Here is a 21,162-nt window from a genome sequence, read left to right as displayed (position 1 = left end):
CCTCTGACAATGACTCCTCCACTTGAGTGGGTCTGGGAAGGAAGTGGGCTGTTTCTAGAGGTGTCCACCACCATTACCTAATACTTAGAAAACACTGATCAAGTCTAAGTGCCAACGCTGGGGGTGGAGCAGGAATCTAAGATCATTCAATTGTCCACAGACACCACGAGCTGTTTCCGAGTCCCATAGGTCACAGGTGGAATAAATCCCAGCTGTTCCACTGGGACCCTCGTGGCTTACGTCCTCCATGGCAGTGTGTTTCTGAGGCTCTCCCGGACCCAGCCCTGAGAGTCCAGGAGTCTGGCCTTCCAGAAGCCCTCCCAATGGATCCACTACAGATGCCGATTGTCCCTGGTCCTCTTGAGGAGGGCAGCCTCACTTCTTCTGACCTCTGACAACTGTCCAGGAGCCACTAGAGGTTAAGAATTCAGGTCAGACATCTGTTCCTAGGGGAGGGTTTTGAGCTCTGAGGCAAAATGGGCCCCACACAGCCCTCCCCGTGTGCTGGTTCTAGGCCACACCAGACCCTTCATGTCTTTCCTCTGGGCCTGCTCTTTGCCAAGAAGCCCAAAGGACACAAGCCCAGGCCTTTGCCTGGCTCCCAGGAAGTGTGGGAAACCCACCTGTGGTCGAGGATGCCCTAGCCCACTCCTTCCAGGTAGCTCAATGGGGTACCATGCCCTAGCAGATCATGCTCGCCAGCAAGGAGCTCCCTCATCACAGAACCAGTCAGCCTGTTCACAGTGAGGATAGGATCCTCTGGGCATCATCTGGGAGGGAGGGGCAGGAGAAACTATCCATTGCCCCCACCAGAAACCTTGGCTACACAGCTACTGGAATTCTGCATTAGGGATTCATTTTTCTTACTAAGCTGTCAGCTCCCAGGGTCCTTTCGGGAGGGTAACTGTTTGAGTCCCAATGTGAATGAGAGAGAGCTCGATGTTATATCTGTGTGTGGAGTTGGGGTGCACAAGAGGAAGGTGAGCCAGATGGAAACTGGATCGGGGGTGGGGGGGAGGGCAGGCACAGAAAAGGATAGGGGGACAACATTCAGGATTGACCTCCCTCTTTTTACATAAGGTCACCCTATAGAGGCCTTTGTGAAAGGAAAGGGGGAGCATTTTCAAACAGTTTGGGGAAGGAGGACTGGAGGTAGAAAGATTTTCAAACATCCCTATAAAAAGCCCAAACTTGTTCTGGTAACATCATTTCCTATAAACTACAGTATGAGTGACAGTTCTTTCTATTTTTCCTAAAGTTTTGCCAAAAGGGTTTTCCAAGAACCATAAATTTGAATGTAAAAGATAGTCATTGTCTCTCCTAATGAATTTAATTTGGGTTTTGCATTTTAAAAAATAATAACAAAAAGGATTCATTTCAGGGGAAATCGTTAGCTTAAGCTAGAAACATTAAATTATAGTAATTCAATAAAATGACGAAAGTCAGCCAGCAAACAAAGATTCAGACCAAATCCGGTTCTCTAATCCCGCTGCTATTTTGTAATAAGGACATTGTTCCTCTCCTTACCTTCCCAAGGTATATGCTAGGGCCCCGATAGGAACAGAAGCCTCTGCTGTGGCTTAGTTTCAACTTTCCTCCCAAGGACAGCATGACACAAGGGTGCGGCCAGTAATGAGGACTTTGCTTTCACCTGCAGAAGATCTACATGTCCCCACACTCTACTGCCCCCTTAGTGAGGCCCTGATGAAAACAAGACGAGGTGGCCTTTCCAGCTACCGAGTGGTTTTATGCTCAGGAATGCCCTGAGAAGCCCAGCTGACACTTTCCTCCGGCAAGGAGTAGACAGAGAGGCGTCAAGCCCCAGAAGGTCACTGAGAAAAGCCCAGAAGGTGAACCCAACAGAGGCCAGGCTTTGGGTGTCCACCCTGGCCTTCTACCTGGAGCTGATCCCCGTACAATGGGGGCTTTGCATGCCCCACCCCACCTCCACCCCTCCACCCCCGCCTCTGCACTCTTAGCCTGGCTCTGCCGTTCTAACCTGATGCCAAGTCCCCGGTCCTCCGTTTGCCTTCTTCTTTCAGACAGAAATTCAGCAAGCATTCAGAGCTTGGCAGGGCCAGTGACCGCAAGCAGACATTGGCTTCTGGTAAGAAACTGTAGAAGTCGACTTCCTACTGCCCTCTGATAAATGTGTGTCGCGCCCACACAAGCCCCGGATGTGCCCTGTCTGCACAGAAGACAAGCGAATCTACCACCTGGAAAGCTTCCACACTGGAGAGCTGCCCGAAGCATGTCCCGCTCTGGCAGGTTCCCCGAGGCACTGTGAGGAGACCCCCATTGATGTGCTCGACTTTCTGAAGTGGATGGGCCCCCAGCCCCCTTTACAAATGGTCTGAAAGGCTGTGAGAAGCTCCAAAAATTTTCCAAAATATAACCAACAAATCCAGACACTGAGATCCCGTTCGCTCGGGGATCTTGCAATGGAACGCGAAACATTTCTGCCTGATGCGTTCATGGATCCCTTTTTATTTTGAAAAGTTGCAAATCTAGGAGAGAAAGGGCAGCTTTCCCACCAAATTCCCTGCTCTCCGACATAGAGTCAGGAGAAGGCCTCTGCTTGCCGCTTCCCTTTACCTGTGTGGATGACAGCAAGGTGACAACGTGCCACAGAATCTAGTTTGCTTATACTTTCGGGCCTGAAAACCACTGAGTTTCCATGCTCTACATTTCTGTGGAGAACATCACAGACACCTGACAAACAAATCAACATTTTTCTCGTTGGGATTGACTCTCCCTGCACCCTCCTTCCTATGTGGACAGCCGCATACTTCTGCAGGTAGTAATCAGATGGTGCAAATTATGGGCCTGATTCAATCCAAATTATGCACAGAGCTGGGGGTGGGCGGGGGGGGGGGGGGCTGCCTTTAATTCCTCTCAGCTCTTTGCAGCTGGTCTTAATGCCAGGTCTGTTTACATTCCTGAAAGGACTCCTTCAGATTTCCACAAGCAAGTCGGAGCGAGGGAGAGGAAGAGAACTCAGAGCACCCAGCCCACTGTCTTCCGTCTGAGCACAAAGTTCTAGCGTTAGAACTGCCTCCTGCCTCCTGCCTCCCGCCTGTGACCCGCTCTGGGGCCCGCCCGGCAGCCAGAACCGTCCAGAAAAAAAGACCCGTTTTCATTTTTCTGTTTGTTCTTAAAACTGAATCAAGATTTTTATTTTCAAAGATAAATCTGTAGCCCCTGACTCATTCTCCTATTTCTGAAAGGCTCGTTCCTAAGAAGGAATGACTTGAAACCTTTTGCTATCAGCGCTCACATCTCTAACTTTCTCAGGAGGGTTTGGAGTGGGTTGTTTTTCTCTGTGGTTGGAGCACAGTTCTTCTCGGCTCGTTTCACAGACTCGAACTTCCAGCTTAAAAAGCCAGGTAGTCGGCAGCATCGACGACCGAATTCCCGGGCATCGGATTTAAGAAAAAATAGGCTGAAATGATTTGAGGGAGGCAAGTTATGTGCAAGGACATAAATAGTCTTTTGTGCGCAGAAGGGAATGCCTACATACCCCTTAAAAGTTCATAAAATTCAAAATCAGCCTTCACCAAACTCAAGAAACCTCTAGAGCAGTGGTCGGCAAACTCATTAATCAACAGAACCAAATATCAACAGTACAACGATTGAAATTTCTTTTGAGAGCCAAATTTTTTAAACTTAAACTTCTTCTAATGCCACTTCTTCAAAATAGACTCACCCAGGCCGTGGTATTTTGTGGAAGAGCCACACTCAAGGGGCCAAAGAGCTGCATGTGGCTCGTGAGCCGCAGTTTGACGACCACGGCTCTGGAGCATCGGGCCAGCACTTTTCAAAAATTAGAAATGCAAGACCACGTTTTAGTATTCATAACCTGCCCTCTCACTAGATCAAACCTGGTGACCCCGAAAGACAATTTCTCTTTTGTAACTAAATAATCAGAACACGTTGCCTCTACGTTGTTATACTAAAACTATCCATAATTTTCCCAGCACAGAAAAAAAAATAAGAATGTTTAACATACATATACAATTTTTGATGGGGGTGAAGTGAACAGTACACAAGAAAAAAGTAGAAAGAGGAACAAATAAATAAAAAGTTTTTGGATGTAGAGAATGTTGCATTTGGAGAAATAGGTGAATATTAGAGGATTTTGCAGAAGGTAGTCCCTGTTGGTAGAACATCTTCCGAAGCAAACATTTCAAACCCTATGCTTCTATACACAGCAGGAGCAGAGAAAAGTGTCTCTTTTTCTCCTGCGCAAGTGGCCACAGGCAAACACACTCCCGCTCCAAGCTCACCAAGCATGCCTCCACCATTTGTTCTCAACACAGAACCCGAATTCCACCAGAGCTATCAAAATTACAAATGCCATTCCCTTTGTCCCTCCCAAGGAGGAATTATTTTACAAATAAACGCACACATGTGCCAAATGGTGCTGTTAGGTTGGAAACAACCTGATGTTGTTAAAGAAATCATTGCTTGCCATTACGATGGAATACTATGCAGCTATACAAATAGGCTGAGGAGACCATCCGACTCCGGTATGGAGTAACTGCTGAGATTTATTCTCAAGTGGAAGGGGGAAAAAAAGGCGCAGAACAGTTTCCACAATAGACTACCATTTGTGCAAAAGGGGAGGAGAGAATATTTTTAAAAGGGAGAGAGAGAAACGGACTTGATTATGTATGGCCACTCTAGAAAGGGAGCTGAGACGGAGGGACACCAGTGGAAGAAAACTTGTCACTGTACATCGTCTTATATCTTTTGAATTATGTACAAAGTGAATGTCTTATGCAGTCAAAAATAAATATGGTTTAAAATAAAATCTGACAAAGCATGTATTTCACTTGAATGTTCGGGTAGACAAGAGAGCGATCCTGGCATAAAGAACGCTTCCCTTTTAAGGCTGAGAGTTGGCCCCCGGTAATCCAGGAGTCCCCTTGCATCTAAAAGCCTTCAGGGGGCCAGCACAGTCCAGAAGGAAGGCCCCAGGGCTCGCCAGCGAATTTTTATCCGTTCACTGGGGGCCGGCTGGCCAAGGAGCCCGGGCTGCCTGCTGTGACGCCTAAGCCACAACAGCTGCATAAACTGGCTGTGCCCCAGCCTGACCTATTTCGGAGGCAGGTCAGACCAGTGCATGTGGGGATAAGAAAACAACCTTCCTTTTCTCCAGTGGCTGCAGGGCCAAACTGCTCCAGCGGGAAAAACAGGGGTGGGCACGGGACAGGGGCTCGCCAACCCTCCACAGCCAAGCTACTTTCTTTCACCCTCTCATTGTGCCCCAATAACACAGACATCCCATTGAAATTGGATAGAGGGAATCCGAATGGAAAGGTCATTGAAATGTATCCTCCAGCTTCACAAATTGGAAAGTTTCCTTCATATTTCTGAACTCAAGTTTTAAAGGAGAGGGATTAAGAAGAATCATGCACACACAAAAAAACACACACAATGTCATGTGGGGAACTATGAGGACATTAAAGAACAATGAAGGAGGCTGAAGAAGGGACGTAATGAGAAATTACACCAAAAAATTCCACAAAGCCAAGGATTGTGGCAGGATTTCAGGAGTAAGAATGTCCATATGAAACTTTTTTCTCAAAAGGCAACTTGTTTGTCAATCTCTGATTGCGGCGGGGGGACTTGTGTAAAAGAAAAAGGTTGATTTGGGGGAGTTTTTAAAAGCCAGGTCAATCTCAGGGAGAAAAGTATTCTTCATAGAACTAGGATAAAAAGTACTTCAAAAATATCTTTTGACATCTCAGTGAGTGGTTTTAGAATTGTATTATTTTTCATATCTATTAAATCAATACGATCTATTACCTTAAATGGTTGTATATAAACTCATTTTTTTGACTCAGTGAAAGTGGATGGATTTTGCAGGGGGCATGTGTGTTGGTCTTCATTGTTGCTCCTAAGCCCTGAATTCAGCTTGTATCTGCCCTTGGGCAGAGCCCATCTGCCAGTAATCAGGTCGCTTTCTGCATGTTCAGAGGTTATTTTTCCACAAGATTTTGAGTTTTCCCATGACAGGTGTAATTTGCACATCACTTGCACCTTCTCGATTTATCCTCATACCACCCTGGGAAGTTGTTATGATGTGCCCACCTTACAGATGTCCAAACTGAAGTTCAAGGGGTCACATCTGAAGTGTACTTGGTACTAATTTTATAGCAAAATTGTTGGTGCAAGAACATACCACTTGCCTGTACTCTCATAGGCAAGCAAAGTCATGTTTAAGTCTGAGCACACAAGAAACATTCACTTGCTTTAGTGAACTTCTATCAGGAAATTGGTCAAGTAGGGATTCAGAAAGAATAAGCCTGTTGCTTTTCTTATAATAAAATGAATTGGACCAATTAATTTTCTTTAGTTCAGGTTAATCTCAGTCATGGTAATTGAGAGATACACACATGCACACACCCTTTGGGCAAGATTTTCTTAACCATAATAATATATTTAAATATTAGGAGAAATTCTGGCTGGGTAGCTCAGTTGATTAGAGCATTGTTCTGATACACCAAGGTTTTGGGTTTGATCCCCAGTCAGGGCACATACAAAAATCAACCAATGAATACATAAGTAAGTGGAACAACAAATCCATAGTTCTCTCTCTCCCCTCTTCCTTTCTCTCTCTAAAATTAATAAATAACAATTTTAAATAAAATATATATTGAAAATAAGAATTTTAAAATACATGTCTGGAGATAGACTCTATAGTCTTTAATTATTTAAAAATAAAGTGTGGGTTTTTTAAAAAAAGAATATTAATACCCTCATACAATGCCCAAGTAAGTGCCTGTTGACTGGGTAAATAATGCCTTACACTAGGGTTTGCAAATAATAATAATAGGGCTAGGTGGTTATATTTTTAACATATTTGAGTGCCTATAAAAATCATAAGCCTACAAATCAGGCTTTTATTAAAAATGCAAATTTGTATGTGACCATGTAAGCATTTACTATGAAAGTCCACAAAAACTAACGCAACTCCATGTTATAATATGAAATGCACAGCAATTAACTGTCCTTTCATATAAGTCTACCCTACCTTACTTACTGTTTCCATCTAATGACATAAGGCCAAGTACATTAAATTCAGCAGTTGTTTCCAGAAACATAACTACCATCCGCTTATAACATTTTTAAAAATTTACATTTAAGCCTCCATAAAACTAAGTTATTTGAAGTTTCAATGTGATCCTGGAAATTTTTAAATGCTGAAAATCAGTGCTATTTCCTCTCCCTTAATCCTATATTGGTCAGCCAACAAGTGCCTTTCATTCTTGTCACAAAGCATTTTGTTCAGCTATTTTTAAATGGAGCCCACTGGAATTAGATCCAGGATGAGTGAGAAATTGGCTGCTCAAATTGAGAATTCATAATAATAAACTATTGTAGATGCACTAAATATGGCCAAAGAAAAGTACATAAGAATCAGTAAATCAATGAATTGGTTTAAGGAGACAAATATACACTAGTTTGTCGCTGCCTGTCATGAGTTCTGATTTGTTATACGGGGGAAGATTCATTTTCCAATCACTGCACTAACAAGAGCATGAAAACTCAAACTACTTTGATCAAGTCGCTTCAGCCCAAAAAGAAGGGGTTCCTTGTGGTTGATGTTATTTGCTTAAAATCCTGCAGCAAAAAGTTAAATGCTACGAAGTTTGCTATAGGTGATGTATAAGGTAAGACTCTTTCTCAAGACTTTTCTTTCTAGGACAAATGTGCCTCCAATCAAACCCTAAATTTTATTCCATTGCCCTTTATTAAGATACAATTTTGTTTTTAAAGAGAAGTGGCCACTTCCATAGCAGAAATGATCTGTTAGTTTTTATCAGGAAGGAAGGAAAATAGACATTAAAGGTAAGAATTCATAAAACTTAGTATTCCGCAAGTGTCTTCAACAAATACTTTCCATGGTTTTCATATCTCCCATTGGCAATGGCAAAGTTTCTAACTCATCTCTACTAAACAGGTGTTTTATAATGTTAACGGACACGTTGATAACTGAGCACATTCCAGTTACAAACTGCAAATGAAATAATTTCTGTTCATTTGGGAGCATAATCCTAACTCAGATAATTTGTGGGGAGAGGTATCCATATCCAGATTCCAGCAAAAGCACCACGCTGTTGGAGCTCAGTGCTGGGCCCAACACTGCAATGTAGAGCCGAAAGCTGAGCTGAGCCATGTTCTACCAGAGACTGGCACGAACAGGATGAGAAAATCTTTGGTGTGCATCTTCCAAGAGACTGGCAACTTCTGAAATTCCCTTTCACTTTCCCTGATCACAGTTCCCCCAGCTAAAGGCAGCCAATTCTTTTTTTTTTTTTTTTTTGAGCCATGATATCAAAGTTTTATTTTTTCCCCATCTTAATTGAGATATAATTGACATAAACCGGTTCTCAAGCCAGTAATTCTGTCTTGGTACTGAGATCAGGCCAAACTTGGAGCTCAATTCTGCTGTCCCCTGGCAGTACAGGAACACATAGCCTGACATCCAAGGGTGTCAAGGGAAAAGTCACTTTAACTGTGTATGTATATGAAATATACATGTACGTGTGGAATATGCAACAAAGAACTCCCTAATACTGTCTCTGGACCCAGGAGAAGGTAATCATAACAGATTACTCGCACTTCCAGCTTAACCTATTTCAGGCAGTTGCTCTTTGCTCTACATTGCCATGCTGGGGACTGTATCAAAGAACATCTGAGCATTGGTAGATGATCCATTAATTGGAAGATAATAATAGAAAATATTTTAAAATATCCACTAATGATTCTGACTCTGTATGTCAAGATACAACTTATTCAAGAGTGAACAGAAAGAGTAGAAAACAAAATGAAATACAAATAAAACCTTAGGCACAATTACTTAGTACTGAAATGAGCATAATCAGAGAAGAAGATCCTGGAACTCCCACACGCAGGCAGATCCATGATGCACAGCTGAATACCCAAAGCCTAAATCTGGCATAAATTTAATAAACTCACTTAGAGTGATTCATTGGAATTTGCAAATTAAGTAAGCACAGAGATGGTGTTTCCAAAAAAGCCCTTGCAGGAATTTTAGCTCCCATATTAATAGAAAAATCTTTCCAAGTACATTGCATTTCTTAACCCAAAAATTCTTTAATTGTTCATCTAATAATCAACAACAAAAATCGTAAAATCATTCAGGGTAATAGTTTTCCTAGCATTCTACAGAAGTGCTGAGTGTCGATGTGCTGTTACCTCGAATCCTGATGACTCTAGAAAGTATAATCCATAGGAAAATAAACCTTTAATTTGTGCAACTGGATATAGTTTACTGCCAGCATAATTCCTAGTGACCAACTTATAAATAAACTCTAACAATGCACAAACTATACACACAAACACATCTACTTCATTATAGAGAGTTTTAAAATATGCATGAGACACATCTAACCATCTATAAACACAAAAACTATGGAAACACAAGTAGAGAAATGTAGTCAACATAACTCAGTGTCCTGTGTATTTAATTATTCCCTACCTAGATTTATGCAAAACTCTGACATTTTTCCTTTACATCAACTCAGCGGGGAAGGCAACTTCAGTGAAACTCCCATGTTTAGAAATGTATGCACATGCAGACAGTAGCTTCCATGCCTCCCACCACCTCCCCAAAATAAAAATTTATTTGATGATACATTCCCCCATCTTAACCAAAGTTCTAAACAAGAAATCACCATAGGATAATTAGAAACACCCCATGAATTTCTTCTCTATAAAACCACGACATGTACTGGTTTCGGTTCCTATTTCTTAAAGAGAATTTGGTCAATCCTCCTTAGAGGTTTCAGAGGAAAAAGAGGATTTTCCAAGACAGATAAGTTGAAGTGATCCCGCTTTGATCTCGGTGGTTAAGAATCCCTCACAATAGAAGATGGCCAGTGAGGGGCCGCAATCCCGGCCTTTTAATGCGCAACAATGGCATCAACAAACAGCTACTTAATCAATATTTGGCCAGAGCTGCTGAAAACTTCCTTTTCAGATTTTAATTCCTAGTTGTAAAACAACCCCAGAGCAACCAGTGAGATAAGGCATTAAACTGACTGCTTGATTGCCTTTTAGTGTCTTGTTAGCTCTATATCTACATTCTTAATGGTTCTTTAATCTTTATTTACCCACATAAAGAAGTTACCTGCGGTGGAACCCCACCGAACAGAACCTTCCCAGCGCCAGCCCTGGCCAATCTCGCGCTCTCACATCCTTTGTGTGTTTGTTGGTGTTGCGAAGCCTTTTCTTTTCACTGGTTATTTACCTATGGACAACCGAAACATTTAACCTCCTAGCTAGGGAGGATTTTTGTTGTTGTTGTTCCTCAAAATACATGTATTCGTGGATGTTGGGACTGGGTTCGGTGGCAACGCTCCCATCCACCTGACTGATCCTGCACATTGCACTCTCCTCAACCAGGCGCACTTGCCGGTTCCGCCTCACCGCCCCGGCGGTTTTATTGCGCAGCCCTGGGGACTCTTAAATAACCCTCCAGTAATTATTACGCACTTGAAGGCCCCACGTCCCCCGCTCCGGTGCTATCAACAATCCAATCGAGCCACCAAATAAACATACGATTTCAAGCATTAATGAGAAAATCTGCATGTTTTCAATAAGGCCAGAAAGTAAACAGACAGCAGTCACCCCGACAAAACAAACCAGCGAATGAGAAAAACCGACATCCGAACTCGACTGCTTCCCTTTCAATCTTTCCAACGGGCAAATCCTCTCTAGGCTTTTAAGGGGTGGGAGGGGGGGGGGGGGGATCAGTGTGGTGTTTCATTTAATTCGAGTTCTGACATTTTTAATGCATTTTTTAAAATGTAGCGTTGAGTGTTGCAAGGACTTCGGAAAATATGAAATTGTCTCTCAAGACAATTTCGGTGACGCTGGGGTCAGATTCGTGATTCTGACAAATGGACTAGGAGAGTGGGCTGTCCACTTCAAGAATGGTTCCGATGCCACAAACCTACGATCTGATACCTAATGATTTTAATCTTTGGGAAAGTTCGTCCTCCATCCCCGAGCCCCGCGCCAAATTGTCCTTCCCTGCTTACTGGGGGGGGGGGGGGGGAGCGCGGAGAAGAAACGCTTTCCCTCGATTTTAGTGGCGCTGCCGTCAAACATAAAGTGGCCTTTTCATGATTCCACTGGAAATGAAATGCTTCAAGGACCTTTAAACCTTTGCGTGTTAATTGCTTCATCTTACGCCCCACTGGAAAGCTGGCGTCGATCTCGTTCATTTTACAAGAGCTCAAGTGCGCAAACTGGACGGGCGAGGATTCGAGCAAAACTTTTGTCACTTTGACTTTCTCAAATTAATAATAAAAAAAAAAGCAGCACTGTGTTTCAAAAATGTCAAAAAAGTAAGGGGGAGATGTGAAAGGAGTAGAAGCCCCAACCGACCTATCTTGGCTCAATCTTTGAAATTGTTGCAAACCTCCCACGCTCACTGGCGATGTGAAAGCGGGGACAGCCCTGTGGAAGTGTATCTGCAGCCCCAATCAAAACATCAGTTTGGCGATCTGGCCTCTCTCCCCCTGAACCCCCGAGCGCCACTTCAAAGCCGCTGCAACAAGTCGGTAATTGTAACGTTGCATCTAAATATTTAAGGGACAATCTTGCAGTCGCGTGTCCATTTACAGTCCTCATCTGTCCTCTAATTCCATTACGATACAGAGCAAAAATGTTTCCCAAAACTCCCAAACAGGAAAAGCGTCACCCTTCTGGAGGAGGAGTAAGAGGAGGGGCGGGGGGGGGGCGAGGAGGAGGAGGAGGAGGAGGAGGAGGAGGAGGAGGAGGAGGAGGAGGAGGAGGAGGAGATGATGAAGGAGCAGTTTCTATTGATTAGTCACTGCTTTTGTGTTAAGGGCTTTCTTTAAAATAAGAAAAAAAAATGGGGGGAGGTTGCAGAAATTTCACTAATGTGAGCCTCAGGCAAGGGAGAGAAAAAAAAAGAGAGAAGGGCGGGGGGCGGGCTGCGTCTAGATGAAAGTGAGAAGGACATAAAGGAGGCAATTGAGTCGGCTGCAGCCCGGAGAGCTAAGCTGCTAGCCGGCCGGGGCGCAGGGGAGGGGGCGGCGCGGAGCTTTGGCGCAGGGCGCAGGAGTGGGGGCCGGCCCATTGTGGCAGCGCCCGCGGGCCCGCTCGGCCGCGCCGGGGGAGGAACAGAGGCGCCCATTGAGTGGCCGCAGCGCGGGCCGTACCCACAGCCCCTGATGCTGCGACCAGGGCTTGGCAACCCGGGCTGCACCAGCTCGGATCTCTGTGCCAGCCAGGGGCCGGGCGGTGGGGCTGGGTGTGCCCTGACCGCCCACTCCTCCCCTTCCACCCGCAAAGATGTTGGAAGGATGGGCCCAGCAAGGGCACCGGGGCCGGAGGCACCGGGTGGGCACCGCTGCGCTGCCCCTGGATGAGGCGAGGGGCCAGGGAAAGTTGGGGAGGTGAAAGGAGCAAGAGAAAGAGCCAGACCCTGGAAGGAGGAACGAGGGTGGCTCTGACCTCTTTCAGGGTGCCTCTCCCCTGTGTCCTAGTGTCGGACAAGCGGAAAGATGTCCCAAAGGCTCCTTGTTGGCCAGCCTCCTGCTCCTCCGCCAGGGCGCTCAGAGCTCTTCAGCAACACGCCTTCTGTTTTACAAGCGGGGCAACCTGTGACGTTTGCTACCCAAACAGCAGAGAGAATGTTTTGAGGTTTCTAAACTTTCCTTCAAACTACACTTCGCTCTCCTTTCTCTGGGCCCCTCTTGCCCTCCAGGGTTCATCTGGAAAAGGAGCTGGAGGCGCTGGCGAGACTGACGCTGCTTCATCCTTGACAACCCCAAATTAAATTAGGCTTCAGCCTCGGAGGTGTGTGTGCGTGTGTGTTTTCAACGGTGCGACCCCCGCTGGGGAGAATTCTCTGATTTTTAAAATGGTAGCAATTGCCCTTGAATGGCAGCCCGATCCAGCTAGACGGCCCAAAAGACTAGAAACATTTTGTAGGTGAAATGGCCACTTTTTCACGCTGGAGAGTCCATAAAACTTCCTGGCGCAGCAGCTATTGGGGCTCATTGAATAATTCATCCCTCATTGCAAGCCCATAATGTCTATTCGCCGCCCTTTGTGGGGCTGTTTTCTCTTCTTTTCTCCTTGAATTATAAAAAGGTTGCCTTCCTTTGTTCACATCAAGCTGCTGCGAGCCAGAGCTTTGTCTGGGCCGAGCTAAAGTGTGAGTTTCAATGGACTCTCCCGGCTTTGTCTCCCAAGTTCATCTCCAAGTGTAGCTTGTGTAGAGAAGGCCTTCTTTGTAAAAGCTGGAAAAGTTGTACAAATGTTTGACCAGCTCATTTGGGGCGTTTTGTCTCCTGGGCCTTGGTTGCCTGTGCTGTGAGGGAGCCTCGGATCTGCCGCGCTCTGCGCCTCCGGCAACAAGTAGCAAAGCTGTGCCTCCCCCCAGTCCTTCTGGAGCCTCTGGGATGCTCTGGGCTCCTGGCCCCACTGCCCTGCCCCAAGGGGCCCGTAGGGTTTGGGGGGGGGGGGGGTCTGGTTTGTCACTGTCTTCCCTCCCCAGCACCTCCACGCTGTATCTAGGCTGGAATAAAAGCTGAGATGTCTTCTCAGAGGCTGAAAACGGAAGCACCCCTCTCAAAGGAGACGCTCAGACCGAGCCCCTGTGAGAGCCCTGCTTTCAAGGGAGGGAAGCAACCTGCCATTGCTTCCGGTGGTTTTTCTTGATTGCCTGATGGTACCAGAAGCATCTAAAAGCAGCCATTTGGACTTGGAGTGTCTAAATCTACGTGTCCTTCTGAGGTTGAGTACAGAGTTTACCTTGGTTTATAAAGCCCACCGGTCTGTCCAGGGGATGAGCAAGAAAGGTCAAAGAAAGGACCGTCCACAGTCCAGGGCTGAGGGCCATGGACCCAGCTGGTCAGCGTGTGATCGCTCCAAGCCCACCTGAAGAGTCGCCTGACCTCTAGGGCAACTCAACACTCAGCCTTACACAACCCAGGCCCCAGATCAGAGAACGCCAGGGGAGGGGGCGGGGACTCAGCGCCTTTTCCAATTTGAAGACGTACAACCATCCCCAAGGCCAAAACTACTGAGGTGCAAGTCTGCTGAGACTTCTCTGTGCCGTCACCCCTTCCTGGCTCAGCTCCCAGGGGTAGACTTCCCTTTGGGAAGGGGCAGGTGGGTACCTTTTAAGTCTGAAGAGGACCCGCAGCAAGTGAAAGGGAGGCAGTTCTGAGGGAGAGATTTTCTCTAGATGCTGCCAGTTCGCAGCCAACGAGGAACGGGTGGCGCCGGCATTAAGGGTCCAAAGCCCAGGGCCCCTCTGTTTTACTTCCCAGACACACAAATCAAACCCCATCGCATTTGAAAACCAGTTTAAAACCAAGAGAAAACAGACAGCTTACACATATACATTTATAGGGTAGCCCATGAGGCGCAACTTTCAGGGCGCACTGCCAATCAAAGTGTTGAGAGTCTCTCTCTCTCTCTCTCTCTCTCTCTCTCTCTCTCTCTCCCCCCCCTTCTTCTTCCTCCTCCTTCCCTCCCTCCTCTGATGTTAGAAACTCTGGAGATCAGGGCCTTTCCTGAGGGCACAAAAGTTCCTTCAGCCTCCCTCGGTATCACAGACTGTCTCCCCCATCCCCAGCCACTCCTAGGCGCCCAGTCCCGCGCCCAAAGGCAGGAGGGTGGCCCCGCACCTAAAACGCAATTCGTAGTTTGAGACTAGCCGGGGCTGGAGGGGATGCGGAAGAAAGATTTGTAAAACAGAGATAGCAAAAGAGAACACGTTCGTTTTGATTGCAAGTGCGTCCCTCACTTGAGGGCTCTTACCCGGGTGGCGTGGGTAGGAGCCAGGAGACCTGGACACCCGCGGAAGCTGGGCCGCCCTCCGCCCCAGCGCCAGAGCGCGACTGTCCGCCCCGGCGCGGGCCCTGGGCGCGCGCTTACCTCGCTCGCTCAGGATGCCGTCGATGCTGTGTTTCGCCTTCTTCTCGCTCTCCTCTGCCTCCTTCCGCTCCAGGTCGACCTCCTCCTCCTCCCCTTTTCCGAATTTACTCCTCAAGATGCGGCTGATGGAACTCACTGGGGGCGGGAGGAGGGGGGAGCGCAGACCACTGAGTTTGTGCGGGGCTGGGCAGCACGGAGCCCCCACCCCCAGTCCGCGCCCTGGATCCGCTGCCCGGCACAACCAACTTCTGTCTCCTCCTGGTTCCTGGGGCCTCCACCGTCTTCTACCACCTCTCAGCCTCCCATTCGACCCCCCCTCCCCCCCGTATCTCCCCCGCGCTCCCCCCACCCCATCTAGGAAAAGGGATATTGGAGCCTGGGAAGCTTGCACCTCCAAGCAAGGGCCTCGAGCCGCCGGTTTCTGCCCCTCGCTCCCAGCAGGAAACGTTTCCCTTCTGGACTCCATAGACGGGTCTAGGCCTCCGATCTGAGAGAAGTCTCCTGCAGCCCACCCTGCACCCCCCACCACCACCACCTGCGGGCACTGGGCGGGCCCCGCGGTTCCCGGCCAGGGAGGCGGAACAGCAGCGGCCCCTTCCCCTGCAATTCCACTGTTTTTAGACTATAAAGGGTTTCAATTTCCACTGCAGAACCGTTTCCTATTGTAAAAATCAAAAGAAAATGCGCTCTCCCCCCATTTATTTTTTCCAGATTCCAGTGTGGTAAACAAATCCGTGCTCTGAAACGTCTCGTTCTCGCAGGGGGAGTGGGCGGTGGGAGTTGCCTTTTAATTAAAAACAAACTTTCCCGCGCGCCCTGGGCTCGGGCTGCGCTGGCCTCTCTGCGCCCTCCGCCGGGGACCCCGGGGGACACTGCAGCCCCGTGGCGGAGGCTCCCCGCCTCTGCGCACACCGCGAAGCCTCCGCGGGGCCCGGCCCTATCTCCCTTCCACTGGGCTTACCAAAACATTTGTTTCTCTTTAAAAGAGAACATCCATATTAATAAATGCTTGTTGGCCTCCGCCTCGCGTTTCCTGCCCTGTTTTCCCGACCAAAAAAAAAAAATCCTCTTTGGGGAGCCCCCTGGGTTGGTCTCAACCTCGGGACCAGCGGCTCGCCGCTCCCTCCAGGAACCGGTGGTTCGTAAATATTTCAGGGGCCCAGGGAGGAGCCGCGTCCCCGTGGCCCAGATGGATCATTGAGGTGATTACAGCTGAAAGGACTCGCTTGGAAAAGAGCGACTGAGGACGGCGCCGCAGGGGACGCGAGCGGGCCTGGTACCTGAGGGCACGGTGTTGCGGTCGCAGACCGCGTCCTTGAGTAATTTGTCTCGGATTTCCCAGCTGAACATGCCCGGGTTCTCGCGTTTGTATTCCTCGATTTTCTTCTCCACGTCAGGCGTCGTCACCTGCTTTAAGAGAACAGGCAGGCAGGTGTTGCTACCCAGTCCTCTGGGCCCCGCCGGGGGCGCCTTCCTGCGCCCCCTGGGGAGGTCCCCCTTGTTAGCCGAGGGGGCCCAGCTCTCTAAGGCAGTTTACTCTGAGGCAGGGCCTGCCAGAAAGTCACCCCACCCCAAAGCAACCTGGGTACCCTTCTCTTCCCCAGCTAAGCTCGGACAATCAGGATAAATGAAAAAGAGGTGTGCAGTTTCTGATCCCTGGAAATACAGAAGGGCAAGTCCTTATACAAAATCAACACGAAAATGAAACTAAACAAAAAGAAATGCTTGAAAGGGGAACAGAGAAATCAAATTAGATCCGCAACTGTCGCCTCTCCAAAGGAGCGCCAGATTTTAGCTAAAGGGACGAGCAGGGTGAAATGCAAAAGGTGAGAATCTAGGTTTTCAAGAATGGGAGTGGATAACAAATAGGCATAATTGGAGCAACTGGCTCTTAATTGTTTTCCAGTTAAAAGAGTTTCCAGGGCTTCTTAGGAAGGGTGCAGAGGGCACTGAGGAGGCGGGAGAAGAGGAGGGTGTTCAGAAGTCTTACGTTTACCAGAACTCTCCCTTGGAGGTTGCCCTGTGGCAACTAGAAAACTCTATTGCATTTTCCCCACACCCAAAAGAAAAGGCAGCCCTGAACCGACCCCCTCCCACCCAACCCTCACCAGGAAGACTCTCTCTCTCTCTCTTCTTTTTTTAAAAGGGAACCAGAATCACATGAGGAGAGCACCAAACTGCTTTTTAAAAGCCAAATCATGGGCTCATTACAATGAAAACACATCACTCAGCTTTTGACTCCTTGAAGACAATTTGCACTGGAAGAGATTGGGGACGGGAGTGGGGAAAGCAACCGTTAAAAAGGCAGGGGCTCCTTAGATTAGTTTTGGGAAGGGCAGTGCAGTGGGTGGGAGCTGGGGAGACGCTTGAGGAAGAAACCAGCAACAAGTGGACGGGGACAGTTTGGCGGCTGCCTGTCAAAATAATGTGTTGAGGAATTACTCGATTCAGGGCATTTAAAAATGCTACATTTTCTTTACAAAAAGGCTGGAGTTTTTTTTTAGTGTTTATCAAGGAATCTTGGCTTAGGCAGCAACTAAGTCCCCCCACACCTGATACAACACACACACACACACACACACACACACACACACACCTCCCCAGACTTGAAAAATAACTTCTTCTTGGAAAGTCCCAGACGCATCCTTTGCCCTCTTCCCGAACCGGGAGATCGCAGGCCCAGAGGCCTCCAGAGCCGGCGCTTGCTCACCTTGGGCTTGCTGCCGCCAATGGCACCCGGACGGATGGAGCCCGTCTCCTGGTACCTGCACAGGATCTTAGAGACGCAGCCGTGGGACACACGCAATTGGCGGGAGATGACGCAGGGCCGGATCCCGTGGTGGGCCATCTCCACGATCTTGTGGCGGATATGGTTGGGCAGCGGCCTGCCGTTGATAAATACACCGCCCAGCTGGTTGACTCGGCCCTGGCCGAGCGGGGTGGACACTGGGGACAGAAGGTGAAAAGAGAGGCAAAGGGAACGTCATTTCAGGGGAATTGGGAGCAGCCACTGGGAGGCTGAGCCTCTAACTTTGAGCTCTTTGGGCCAATCCGAATGCTACAGCCTCAGCAATGAACCGGCTCCCATCCAGCTTCCAGCCCCAGGCCCCTTTTCAATCACGTTTGTTCAAACTATTAAGCAATTCAGGGCCACATAATCTTGTGTGGAAGGAACAACCAGGGCAAATAACTTGGACCAGCGAACCCGTCTTCCCTTTCGGCCCAGGTAAAGTGGCAACTCCGGGGAACCCGGCGACCCTGTGGCTGGCACAAAGTGTATCTTGCTCAAGAAACAGCCTCCTGGCAGACAGAAGTTCTCCCAGGCTTCAGCCTTCTGGAACTCTGCTCACACCAAACCCTGCCCAAGCAGGCCTGCTCCCTTCCTAAGGGACTTGAAGGAGCTGACAGCCTTTGGGATTTCCAGCTAAGAATGCAGCAGCCAAGGATCAAAGAGGGTCCCAAAAGGAGGCTGCAGGTGGCAGGCGTGTCACCTGTTACATCTGGGGACAGGGACAAACCCGATCTGCCCGCAGGCCCCCCTTGCCTCCAGCCATGCCCTGGGTATTACATTCTACTCCGGACCCGGACCCGAGGTCCGAAGGTAGGAGCCACCGGACCCGCATCCCCACTGGGGCGCCCCAACCTCTCAAACTGTCAGAAGGACTAGGGCTTGCATAACTTCCTGTGTCCCTGGAATGACCAGAACCTTCAAACTGACTTTGTCAGTTTCCCAAACGGGTTATGGAAACTTGAAGATGCCGCTAAAGAAGAGTGAGACTCAATCAATAATTAATACTAAAAATCCCAAGCACGAGATCGCAGGGCCTGGCCACCATAACTGTGCGTAGGCAAGAAAATTTTTCCAGAACTTAACAAGAAAGAGCGTAGCAAATACGGGCAGAGCCAGGACAAACTTTGAGACGCCTTTGAGTGGACAAAATACGGAGAAGTTGCTTTCTGGTGCTCAGAAGCCCGTTCGCCCCTTCCCCACCAAGGCTTTTCCAAAACAACAGGGCAAAGTGGACCCGCCTGGTGCAGGCCTGGCCGCCAAGCTGTGCAAGGGCTTTCGGAGAGAACCGCGCTGCGTTTACCGAGAGGAAATCGGGTGCGGATCTCGCTCCAACTGTTCCTTCCCGGGGTGGGGTGCCCAGGGAATGGGGTCCCTGGATCGCTCAAGGAGCCTGCGGAGACCCCGGTAGCGGGAGCAGCCCGGGGCCCAGCCCCGGATCCGCGCGCTGCGGAGGCCCTCGCTTACCTTCCAGCGGGAACCCGCTGCGCGGGTAGTTCTGCCCCGGGCCCGGCCGCATCATCCTGGGCACAGCTCCGGCCAGCGTGGTCATCCTGGGGGCAGCTTCGTTTGGGAATTATATCCAGGTAAAGGCGAGATAGGAAGGCGAGCGAGGCGCTGGGAACCCTCGGGAACTCCCCCGGAGCGCGGAGAGCCCCTCCCCAAAGAGGCTGGAGACGGAGGGAGGGCCGTGGGGAGGGGGACTGCTCGCTTCTAGTCCAGGGAGAGAGAGGCTCGAGAAGGAACCAGGCTGGGAAGCCCGAGTCCAGGATTTCGAGCCCAGGGTGGGAAAGTTTACTGGGAATCTGGGCGAGTGGCCCCGCGCCTGGGACGCTGGGGAGGGGTCTCAGAGCGCCGCGACGAGCCAGGGAAGGGGGTGGGGCCGGGAGCACGGCCGGCCGGAGTCTCTTCCTGTCGTGACACCGAGTGCGGGGATCCTGGCTCTTGAGCATTTATTAGTTCTTTCACCCAAAGCTTGGTCAAGAGCCCTGAGCTGCGATTGGCCGACGGGGAGACCGTCCCGGGTGGCGGAGACACGCGCTGATTGGGCGACAGCGGCCACTTTCTCTTCCCATCCCCGGTGGTGCCGAGACCTCGGCCGGCCCCGGAGGGACCCACGCTGCGCCCCTGCCCCAGGAGAGAAGGATAGACTCGTAGAAACTGGGAGAGAGAGCCTGAGGGGAGGTGACAGCTGCTGAGAGCAGGGAGGGGTCCCAGTCTCCCCGTCTCTGTCTGTCACTCTATGTGTTTCACTCCTTGGCAGTCTATTTCTCTGTCTCTTTGTCTCTCTCAGTATTCTGTGTGTCTTTCTCTGTCTCTGACTCTATTTCTCTCTGGGTGACTATGTCTATGTTTTCTGCCTCTCTCTCTCTCTCTCTCTCTCTCTCTCACACACTCTCTCTCTCTCTCTCACACACACACACACACACACTTTACTTGGCTTGCTGCCACTGGAGGGGGCTCAATTCCATAAGAAGGCATTGGGAACCCCCAGACATGTGTGGCCTCCCTTCCTTTGGTCAATGCCCCTTGGCCTAGGCTTGTTAAGGGGTTCTCCCAGGAGGAGTCCAGGCTGTGCTGACCAGTTCTTTTGTCTTCTCCGCTGGGGAGGGGGGGGCGGGGGTACTGTGCAGAGGTGGGGAGGCGGCCGCAGGACTGCTACTTGAAGGCTGGGAAGGGGAGGAGAAGAAAAGGGTCTCCGCTTCTTGATTGAAAAATCGGGTCTGCGAAGCCCCAGCTCTAAATCTCAATGTATAGATTCCCAACACGCTGGCAGAACTGCGTCTATACGTTCAGGTTTTGCCCGGCCGAGGCGTTTGTTCTCAGGAATTTATTATGGTATTCAGGCTAAACTGCTGGAAAAATAAAAGGAGCGGAGTCTTGGCTAGGAGCTGAAGTGTCCCCAGCAGGATATGACGCCAGGAGTGTTGTAAAGACTGTCTGTCCTCAGAGAAGGTACCATTGTGCATAGCCCTTTATTTATAACTTGGTAAGTGCCAGCGAACTCGCCTCCTTTACACCCCCAGTGCCAGCCCCAGGCTCTGCACCGCGCTTTATTCGCTCCCGTCTATTCAGGGACTGTCACTCTGGGACTGCGAGGTATTCAGGGCCTTAATCAATCAAAAGGATGAGAATCGGGCAGGTTTTTCCCTTTGAAATAAAGGAAACAATGACTTCTGGGCTTCAAGTTCCCCCTTTTTCCTTTTACGATTTTTGAATTTTTCCTGCACTGGAGTCCTCCACCCCTCTCTCTCCCCGTCCTCCCTTCCCCCAACTCCTTTGACGGATTTTATGTGAACTCGGGCTCCCAACGCCACTTCCCAACCCCCTAATTAAAGCAAACTCAGAAGGCAAGATTGGGGGGGGGGGGGCGAAGAATAGCTGCTCAATCGTCTGCCAGTTGGCCCTTTAAAAACCCA

At 49.1% G+C, this 21,162-nt stretch overlaps 1 protein-coding gene across 2 annotated transcripts in view; it reads right to left on the bottom strand.

Moving 5' to 3' along the window:
• PAX3 (paired box 3) overlaps nucleotides 1-19,295 on the bottom strand; it is a 90,607-nt gene extending 71,312 nt beyond the window's left edge. Inside the window, exons 1-4 of one of the 2 annotated variants that reach the window (XM_008145109.3) lie at nucleotides 19,211-19,295; nucleotides 17,666-17,901; nucleotides 16,236-16,365; nucleotides 14,956-15,090 (exon numbers count right to left, since the gene is read on the bottom strand). In XM_008145109.3, the coding sequence (XP_008143331.1) occupies nucleotides 14,956-15,090; nucleotides 16,236-16,365; nucleotides 17,666-17,901; nucleotides 19,211-19,295 (586 nt within the window). The remainder of the gene's footprint in view (nucleotides 1-14,955; nucleotides 15,091-16,235; nucleotides 16,366-17,665; nucleotides 17,902-19,210) is intronic. The other variant, XM_008145111.3, reaches the window with a different exon arrangement.
• Between the last annotated feature and the right edge of the window lie 1,867 nt (nucleotides 19,296-21,162).

The sequence above is a fragment of the Eptesicus fuscus genome, chromosome 11, assembly GCF_027574615.1.
Source record: "Eptesicus fuscus isolate TK198812 chromosome 11, DD_ASM_mEF_20220401, whole genome shotgun sequence".
NCBI lineage: Eukaryota > Metazoa > Chordata > Mammalia > Chiroptera > Vespertilionidae > Eptesicus > Eptesicus fuscus.
Note: the sequence above shows the minus strand (reverse complement) of the source record. Positions and strands in the feature narration are given on the sequence as shown.